This window comes from Protobothrops mucrosquamatus, unplaced genomic scaffold (genome assembly GCF_001527695.2).
Source record: "Protobothrops mucrosquamatus isolate PMUCROS unplaced genomic scaffold, P.Mucros_1.0 scaffold1618, whole genome shotgun sequence".
NCBI classification, from domain to species: Eukaryota; Metazoa; Chordata; class Lepidosauria; order Squamata; family Viperidae; genus Protobothrops; species Protobothrops mucrosquamatus.
The window spans coordinates 30,870-40,983 of NW_015387779.1; the positions used below are offsets into that span (position 1 = coordinate 30,870).

Genomic DNA, 10,114 nt, shown 5'->3' on the forward strand with positions numbered 1-10,114 from the left:
TGGCCGGGAAGGAGCTGACATTACGAAACAGGAAAAATAGCCTGTTAAAATTGAAGCGTTTTTTGTTTTGTTTCCAATTGGGCGACTTGAAGAGGTGGGGACTTCAACATCCAGAATTCCCCAGCCAGCAGGGGGAGCACCCGTTCCTGCCCTCATATCTGGGGAATTCTGGGAGTTGAAGTCCACCTTTATTTGAATCTCGCCTTTTGCTGTGCTTACAAATAACTCAAGGTGGTAAACATTGCCAACACACCTGCCTCCTCTTATTTCCCCCACGACGACAACCCTGTGAGGTGGGCCAGCCTGAAAGAGAGAGGGAGGGATTGGCTCAAAGTCACCCAGCTAGCTGCCTTTCATGGCTACGGCAGGACTTGAACTCACAGTCTACTGCTAAGTTGGAAAACACTGCTGTAAATCAAGCAGGTTTTATTTTTGAGCCCTTATCTCGAAGTCAAGACAGGCGAAAACTGGGAGGATCTTGTAATCCTTTCTCACAACTAATATATGCTTTTTAAAAGGCTGTGGGAGCTGCATTTCCCTTCTTCGGTTGCCCCCCCCCATTTGTCAATCAATTAGAGTGGCAGCTAAATAATCTTGTTTTGTCAACATGCACTTTGACATTGTGTATTTCTGCCCAGATGTGGGTCCCTGTCTGCTGCCTATCACAAGAGTTAATAGTTTGGAACAAACAAAGAGCTCTTTAACCAAATAAAAAAAAAAAAAGTAGTGTGCCAAGAACAGATTGATCGTCTCTGTCCTGCAGTTTGTGATGTAAAAAAAAACCCCAAACTGCTAGAAATCCAGACGGGAGGGAAAATAATGAAAATCTTGGAACATCTGCTTTGCTTTAGACTAGATGACCTCCGGGACCTCTTCTAGTTCTAATTCTGGGACTTTGTTCCAAAGGGTCGTGGTTGTGATAGCCTAAGGAGACTTTGGGGTGTGTACTTTGAAGGCAGGAATGTTGTGGGTCATCACAACTCTGGATTCTTTCAGTGGCGATGTTGGCTGGTGTATTCTGGGAGTTGAAGTCCACACATCTTAAAATGGCCACGGTTGGGAGAAACGCTGCAATTAAGAGGACTTAGGCCAGGGGTAGGCAACCCTGGCTCTTTTATGACTCGTGGACTTCGACTCCCAGAATTCCTGAGCCAGCATGGCTCAGCTTGGAAACCTCTCCCTTTTCCTTCAGCATGGCTGGCTCAGGAATTCTGGGAGTTGAAGTCCACGAGTCATAAAAGAGCCAAGGTTGCCAACCCCTGGCTTAGGCCAAGCAAAAAGGAATTAATTGGTGACCATAGGACGAGCTTCTGGATCGCTTTTGAGCCTTGGTGGGGGGCTTGCAGACCCTGTTTCCTGGCACATGCAGGTCGCAAACACGGAAGTAGCACAACATTTCCCATCACTAGACAGGTGGGTCCTCAACTCACGACTGAGCCCCAGACTTCTGTTGCTAAGTGAAACATTTGCTCGGTGAGTTTTGTCTCATTTTACGACCATCTCACCATGATTGTTAAGGGACTCTCTGCAGTCGCTCCATTCCACCCCACTCGCCTTCCTTACACAAGCAATTCAGGTGCCTGCGTCTTTAAAGGGGAACATCTGCCTGATGCTGTCGTTGCACGAGCATCAATTCTGCCTCATGGCAATTGGTGCCTCCTCAATTGGGCTGCCTTGCCTGGCGTCCTGCGGCATCTATCCTGCGGAACTCAGGGCCTCAGGATGCGGCAATGATCAATAATCTGAAGGTTTGGAAAGAGCATTACTAGGAATTAATCTATCAGTAGCTTCAAGGCAGGATTTTAGATTACCTACAGCAGCAGCAGGATGGTGCCATTTATTCACGGGCTGTAGGGGAAACACTCAGCCTATGCCCTATTACAGTAGTCCTCAACTTATGACCACAACCCAACCTCAAATTTTCACCGCTAAGCGAGACAGTTAATTCTGCCCCATTTAACGACCTTTCTTGCCACGGTTACTAAGTGAATCCCTGCAGTTGTTAAGTTATAACTTGCTTGTTAAGTGAATCTGGCTTCCCCCCCATTAAATTTGCTTGTCAAAAGGTCACAAAAGGGGATCACGTGATCCCGGGACACTGCGACCGTCGTAAATATGAGTCAGTTGCCCAAGCGCCTGGATTTTTGTCCTAAGATCACGTGATCCCCTTTTGCAACCTTCTGACAAGCAAAGTCAATGCCAGATTCACTTAACCGGGTTACTAATTTATCAACTGCATTGATTCGCTTAATAGGTAATAATATTAATAGAATTGGAAGGGACCTTGGAGGTCATTTAGTCCAACCCCCTGCTCAGGCAGGAAACCCTGTACCATTTCAAACAAATGGCTGTTCAGACTCTTCTTAAAAATCTCCAGTGTTGGAGCATTCACAGCTTCTGGAGGCAGGTAGTTCCACTGGTTAATTGTTCTGACTATTAGAAAATTTCTTCTTAGTTCTAGGTTGCTAGCTGTGGCAGGAAAGGTCGTAAAATGGGGCAAAACTCACATAACTAATGTCTCACTTAACAGAAATTTGGGGGTCAATGGTGGCCGAAAGTCAAGGAGTCCTTGGGGTGCTCTGAGCTTGTTTTCTTGCAGACGTTTCATTACCCAAACTAGGTAACATCACCAGTGACTAGCAAGGACCCCTCATTTCAACCCTGAGCTACAAAAAATTCTCCTTTATTGGTACCACCTGTAATCCTTCCTTCTATTTTCCTCATAACAACCCTGTGAGGTAGGCTGGGCTGAGAAAGAATGACTAGCCCAAAATTACTCCGTTGGCTTTCGTGGCTAAGGCGGGATTTGAACTCATGGTCTTCCAGTTTCTAGCCTGATGCCTTAACTGGCTCCTCGCAATTTTGCAGGGTGGGGGGCACTGAACTGAATTCTGTCATGGATTTTGCTGGGATTATTTTTTTTCCCTTCCAAAAAGACTAAAACCCGCTTCGGTGCCCGAAGATCAGACAGTTTGAAATACACCAGGAAAATGAATCATAGTTCATCTGAAAAGGCTCTTTGTCCATTAGGATAATTATTTTTAAAACGTTTTGGATGAATCATACATAAAAGGGGCTAAATAGGAATTATGCTGTTAACACTTATGTGGGGAATTCAAAGTTTTTTAAAAAAGTTTTGTAAACAAGTTTCCTACAAGCAGTTTTTGACCCAGAAAATAACAACAACAAAAAAAATATGTACAGCCAGCTTCTGTAAGATTGTATAACCACACACGTAATCACAAAAAGGTGTCCTTGTGTTTTCTGTGCCGCTGAGTGCAACTCTTCCTATGTTGAAAACTTTTTTTTTTTCTTAAACGCTCAGTCCTGTATCTTCAAAATGCTTCTTTTCTCCAAGTCGTTCATCTCCTTTAAGATGAGAGCAATGTTGTACCTTAATTCTTGGAATTTGGCCACTGGGACCTGACGTATAAAGTGAAAGGAAAGAAAATACAATTCTTTATAAAAGCGGAATTGGTCTCTTTCTAACCCACATTTATTTAGCAATATAGGTAGTCCTTGACTTACAACAGGGCTCTTCAAACTTGGCCCTTTTATGACTTGTGGACTTGAAACCCAATTAACTCCTCACAGCACTTCACAAATACAGAGATATCCAATTAAAGCATCCATGGTTAAAAAAATTAAAACACATCAGAATGACAACGACAAACGTTCCCTAAAATTCCCTTATCAAACAACTGCTTTCCTCTTTCCGAAGTCAAACTTTTCTACATTTAAAAACGTTTTGAAAAATACCTCATGAAACTACACATTATTTTAAAAAAAATCCCTTTCCCAAAACTACAGATTAGTCTATGAATCGGATTCTGAGGTAAGTTAGAATCACAGGCATAAAATACAGATTCTGGGGAGCATTTTGAGCTGAAAAATCTACGGGAAAATTCAAAGAAACGTCGTCAACACCAAGTTTAACTACCTTGCTAGCAAGACTTACTTCAAAGCGATGAGCGGATCCATCAGAGAGCTTCAGCTGCATTAGGATGGAGGGCTGCAGAGCACGGGCCAGAGAGCTGAAATTAAATATATTAACACAGACTGAAGTGGCGGCTGAATCAGGATTTAGCAAATTTCTTTCCATTTTTGTTGTCATCACCAGGGGAAGCCAATACAAGAGAGTATCTGTTGCTCAGAGTTAAATGGTGGGGTCCTTGGTGCTCTCTGAGCTTGGTTGTTTTCCTGCAGACGTTTCATTACCAAACTAGGTAACATTATCAGCACTGATGATGTTACCTAGTTTGGTAATGAAACGTCTGCAAGAAAAGAACCAAGCTCAAAGAGCACCAAGGACCCCAACAGCCAAACAATAAAACGGGAAGAAGAACTAAACGGAACAGAATGGAATAGCTTACGTCCTCCATCTGAATCATAAACGGCGACAACCTGTATAGGCAACTCAGAACCTGGGTTAGAGTAGGCCAGGGATACCAAGCATCTCATTATAGAAAATAATAAAAAAATGTTTCTTGGATGATCAGCCGTAAATCATACAACGATCTACCTGCCGTTCCTGATCACCCATCATCTAGGACAGAGGGAATTCTGGGAGCTGGAAGCCCACAAGTCTTAAAAGTTGCCTGATCTAGAAGCAAAAGCAAACCCAAGCTGCCTCCCCACCAGGAGACGTGCTAGAATTCCCAACCTGCAGTTCTCTACCTGGTTGAAATGGTGACATCAACTCTCCACTTGAAGTCGTCGATTCCGGGCAGCCGGTTCCCCTGTTTCTGGAGAGCAGCTTCAAGAAGGGGGCGTCTGTAGGGAAGAAGAAGGGGTAATATTGCCTAGGAAGCAGATGAAGGACTCTTAAAAGGCAACAAATGGGAAAAACTGGCTTTTTCTCCAGGCAAAAAGGAAGGGGCATCATTCTTTTGTTTAGGGAGCACACGCTTATTATGTTCATGCACTGCTACTTTAGTTGGCCCATTGCAAGTTTTTCCCTACCACTGTCTCGAGAGATTTTTATTGCAGGAAACAAGGCAAGCCTAAAGAGAACCTGATGGGAAAACTGACTAACCTGTTCCCGAAGACCACCGTTGCAAAATCAGCTATGAACTCCTCTGGTATCCTGAAAAAGGGGGGAGAATCGGTTAAGAGAAAGGCAAATGGGCCCCAGTAAATTCTCAAATTACCAGACGTTTATCTTTGAAAGAGGAAAAGAGGGAGGGAGAGAGGGGAAGGAAGAGAGGGAGGGGAAGGAAGGAAGGAGGAAAAGGAAGGAAGGAAAGAAAAAAGGAGGGAGAAGGGAGGAAGGAAAGGAGGGAGGGAGAAGGAAAGTGAGGGAAGGAAGGAAAAGAGGAAGAATGAAGAAATGAAGGAATGGAGGGAGGGAGGGAGGAGAAAGAAGGGAGGGAAGGGAAGGAAGGAAGGAGGAAAACAGGAAAGAAAGGATGGAGGAGAAGGAGAGAAAGGAAGGAGGAGAAAGAAGGAAGGGAAGGAGAAAGGAAGGAAAGTGGGGGAGGGAGGGAAGGCAGGATTCTGAAATTGGTTTTTCTATCTGCCCTGGAAGATTTAAGAAAGACCCCCATAATTTACAAACATCACCATCAGGATTGGCCAAATCCCTTGCAACATGTAATTTTTATGCTTAGGTTAGTCATAGAAAAAAGAAATGGTGGTTCAGCTGAGCAAAAACCACACACAGCAGTTTGGTGTGGGAGAGAAAAGGAGAAAGGGAACACAGAGACAAAAGGAGGGTTTAAAAAAAAAAAAAAAAAAAGAGATCAGGAAATCTGGAAAAATAGTTAAGAGCCGGAAGGAGAGATGGCATAGCTAGCTGGGGAATTCTGGGAGTTGAAATCCACATATCTTAAAGGATGTCTGGCAGCAGATGATCACTCGAAGCCTCTTATAAAACAAAACCACGCTGGACCAAATGGCTGTCAGCTCTGCTAAGATCTCTGCCGACAAACGGAGACCTACCTGAGCGATTTCAAATCTTCTTTAAATACCTGTCCAAGGAAAGAGGGAGAAGACATTAGAGAGTCCCCATTTGTATCTCCTGCAAAAAACTGGGGGGCCAAAGTCCTGAGAAATTGGGGAATAAGAAATCTGCCCTTTTTAAGGAAACCAAACTCAGATTGTGGGAACATAGCAGACGGATGACCACCAGGAAATTCAGCATCAGCAGATTCTCAGAGCTAAGAACGGGTTGAACTGTAGCCAGGAAGTGGGCTTCCTTAATTTTTTTTTATCTGCATAAGCATTGCTACTATTCTGGAATACTTTGCTAAGGACAATATGCATTGCTGCCTCCCAATTCTGAATTTCAAGTTATATTCCTCCATGTGAGGAAGAGTCTAGTCTAGTTTAGTTTAGACCAGACACATGATGGAGTAGAGATGTCTCCATTTCCTCTGGGTTTCTTATGCCTTGAGCTTTTAAACTGACAGAATTTCTAGGCTGTCGAATAACTACGTACGATATTACAACCTGGGTTATTTTATAACGATGCTGCCTTGATGTTAAGGATTTCATACTGCAGAGATGATAAAGAGTCGTTTATTATGGTCCCGGAGCAGAGCTGAAAACAAAAACATATTAAAAATAAAAGAACAACGTAATGGGATAAAAATGATACCATGATCATTCAAGGGCAATCGAGGTATGCTAATTTTACCCTAACAGAATTTGGCTAGGTTTAAGCAAGCAAAGTCATACTGATTGCATCACACAGTAAAAAAAAAAAACAATCCGAATTTTGATAGAAGTTAATATTTGTAGCTCTGGGTTGAATTGTGGGGTCCTTGGGGCTCTCTGAGCTTGGTGGTTTTCTTGCAGACATTTTATTACACAACGAGGTAACATCATCAGTGCTAGAAAAGAGTAGAGCTTGTGGGTTCAGAATAGAATAATGGAGTTGGAAGGGACCTTGGAGGTCTTCTAGTCCAACCCCCTGCCCAGGCAGGAAGCTCTATACCATTTCAGACAAATGGCTGTCCAATCTCTTCTTAAAAACCTCCAATGTTGGAGCACCCACAACTTCTGGGGGCAGGGTGTTCCACTGATTAATTGTTCTCACTGTCAGGAAATTCCTCCTTAGTTCTAGGTTGCTTCTCTCTTTGGTTAGTTTCCATCCGTTGCTTCTTCTCCTGCCTTCTGGTGCTTTGAAGAACAGCTTGATCCCTCTTTTCTCAGGGGTTGCCACAAAGAAGAGAGAGTCAAGCTGGTCTCCAAAGCACCTGAAGGCAGGACAAGCAACAACGGTCCCTGATGCTCTTCAAATTTTGTTGTTTTCTTGCAGACGTTTCCTCACTAAACGAGCTAATTCATCGTCAGAATTTCTTGGTGTTTTACCAAGTAAGGCATTATAAAATTGGTTGGAATCTCCCCATTTACCCATCTGTTCTCCTCTTTTGCATCGGCGCAATTCACATTTAAACAGGGATACTCACTTCTTGCTTGAGAGAAGATGGAGGGAGCCTCAAAGCTTCGCGGAGCAGAGCGTACATGCCAGATAGGAGGACCGCCAACTGCCCATCTGACAGATTGGCACTTTCGGCAACCATCTTTACCGAGGCCTGGCACTCCTTTCCTTCCAAGGCGCTGACGGTGGCTATTGAAATTGAGAAACCAAATAAAGGCGCCAACAATTCCCATGAGGCTGTCCCCGAAGCAGCATCACGGACCTGATGATGTCTCCACAGACATAAATGCTCAAAGGCACAACATTTAAACACAAGAAACTGGTTTAACACCCTCCCTCCCCCCTCCACCCCGTCCAAGCATCAGCCTGAAAAAAACAACAACCCTTATTTCAAGACTGTCTCCGTTCTCCAAAAACCCATAGAAGCATTTGCAAACAATGCTTTCCTGACAGTGTGTCTACAGGAAGTCCCCAACGTACAGCCACAATTGAGCCCCCAATGACTATTGCTAGGTTGTTAAGCGAATCTTCTCCCATTTTACCACCTTTCTCAAGGTCTTAAGTGAATCAGTGCAGCTGGTTCCTTCCCCAAGCAAGAAGGATGTTGTTGTTGTTGTTGTTTTACCTTTTAGGAGTTTCCGGAAAATCTCCTTTTCTAGCTCTTGCAGACTCTTCGCCATGGCTTCCACCTGGGGGGGTATGCGAGGCCCCAGAAAACTGGCCCTGTTCACGCTGCTTTCGCCGGCAAGCCCCGGGGGCAGGTAAGGGGGCGACACCCCCTTCCCCGCCGCTGTCATGGCAGCTCCGCGTCCTGCGAATTAAGGGCAAGGCAGGCGAGGAAGGTGGGTTTTTTTTTTTTTGCAAAGCGCTGCAAAAGCGATCAAAGGCGGATCGCTCACGTGACCCCTCCCCATTCCCGGGGAACGTTCCATTCCTCGCGGGCTCCCCCTAGCGAGGGAAAGGCGTAATTGCCCAACACGTTTTGCCGGAGGAGGGCTTCCGGGCTCGCTTGGCGATTGGCCGGGGCTGACTGAAAGGGCTTCTGGGAGTTGTAGTTCTTCGCATCTGGATTGGCAGCTTTCCTCTCCTGCGGTGGCAGCTCTTTCTGCCGGCTTTTGCATCCACCAAGAAGCTGATGGGTTCTCTTTACAGCGGCCACATGTCCTTTATTGTAAAGGGCAGTTCTATTGATTGATTGATTGATTGATTGATTAGCCCTTGGGCCATATCAAAGTGCAAAGTTCCAGAAACAAATGATTACTAAAAGTTGATAAAAGCAATTTAAAATGGAATTAGATAAAATACAATTTAAAATGAAATTGGAATTTAAAAAAAAGAAAAGAAATTGGAATAAAATACAGTCTAAAATGAAATTGGAATAGAATACAATAATTTAAAATATAGATAAAATATGATAAAATTATATTTTGGCGTCACCCCTGCAATCTACCCCAATCAGTCCCACATATGCAGATCTCAACTGAACCATTTTGCTTAAGCACCGTGCTGTGTTAAATGTTATTTTCAGATTCTGGCCGGACGTAAGGTAAGTTGTTTTGATATGGGGATCCCAATGGGTCATTCGTTTGGTATATAGACCGATGTACCTGTCACCCTCTTATACAGGCAACAATAAATTAGGATGTGAAGTTCTTTATATCAGAAAACTGTCCTTTATTTAAAGAAAAAACGCAGACATTTTATGACCCAACTAGGTAACCTTCATTGGTGGTACAAAAGGGAGGAGGGTTTGTAGAGTGTAAGAGAAGGAGAGAAGAAGATTGTGGGGTCCTTGATGCTCTCTGAGCTGGCTTGTTTTCTTGCAGACCTTTTGTGACCTGACTAGGTAACTTCATCAGTGCTACAAGCCAGGGGCTTCTGCTCTTATTTTTACCTATCCTATTCTTACCTGCTCTCATTTTACCCATCTTATTCTTACCTGCTCTCATTTTTACCTATCCTATTCTTACCTGCTCTCATTTTACCCATCTTATTCTTACCTGCTCTCATTTTACCCATCTTATTCTTACCTGCTCTTCTTTTTACCTATCCCATTCTTACCTGCTCTCATTTTACCCATCTTATTCTTACCTGCTCTTCTTTTTACCTATCCGTGGCTGCCCTATCAGCGTTGGAGAGTAATAACCAGAAACCTCCGCATTCCCACCCTCCCCTGCAGGGGTCGCTGCAGAGCGGAAAGAGGCCCTCCTTGCGCTTAGAGCGCTCTCCTCGCCCTCCCGGCCAGCGGAAGTCAGCCAAGGCCACTTCCGGCAGCCGGCCTGTGGAGAATCCCGCCTTGGCCGCCGCGTCCCCTCAGGCGCCTTTTTCTCGGCCGCCGCCGCCGCGGCGCCTCCCCTCATGGCGGCCGGCTGAGGGCGGTTCAGGCCCGGCTCGGCCTTCCCTCGGCTCGCCATGGCCGGCGAGGAGCCGCAGAAGTTCCTGGCGCCCGACGAGCCCGGCGCCATCCTCTCGCCGCTGCCCCGCCACCCGCCCGGCTTGGGCGACGAGGGCCCGGCCTGCCTGGACGTCAGCGACTTCGGCTGCCACCTCTCCTCCTGCCACCGCACCGACCCGCTGCGCCGCCTGCACGCCCACAGGCGAGGCCCCGGATGGAGGGCGGGGGGGGGGGAGAATAGGCCCTCCGGTTGGCCTACCTCGCGGGGCTGTTGGGAGGAGGCGAGCCGGGGGGCTTCTTAGGCAGCCTCGGGGGCGCCTGGTGGGCCCCCCCCC

General features: G+C 45.7%; 2 protein-coding genes across 2 annotated transcripts in view; one reads left to right on the forward strand and one right to left on the reverse strand.

The window, feature by feature from the left end:
• Window positions 1-3,205: 3,205 nt before the first annotated feature.
• On the reverse strand, window positions 3,206-8,292 carry COMMD5 (COMM domain containing 5). The gene is made up of 7 exons (XM_015822598.1): window positions 8,010-8,292; window positions 7,413-7,573; window positions 5,941-5,969; window positions 5,036-5,086; window positions 4,678-4,773; window positions 3,959-4,034; window positions 3,206-3,423 (listed from the first exon to the last, which is right to left on the reverse strand). Exons 1-7 carry the CDS (start codon window positions 8,179-8,181, stop codon window positions 3,322-3,324), a joined length of 687 nt encoding a protein of 228 aa, XP_015678084.1. The 5' UTR covers window positions 8,182-8,292; the 3' UTR covers window positions 3,206-3,321.
• A 1,504-nt stretch (window positions 8,293-9,796) lies between these two features.
• Window positions 9,797-10,114, forward strand: part of FAM199X (family with sequence similarity 199, X-linked) — a 6,878-nt gene continuing 6,560 nt past the window's right edge. Inside the window, exon 1 of the mRNA XM_015822599.1 lies at window positions 9,797-9,981. Within this exon, the coding sequence (XP_015678085.1) occupies window positions 9,797-9,981 (185 nt within the window). The remainder of the gene's footprint in view (window positions 9,982-10,114) is intronic.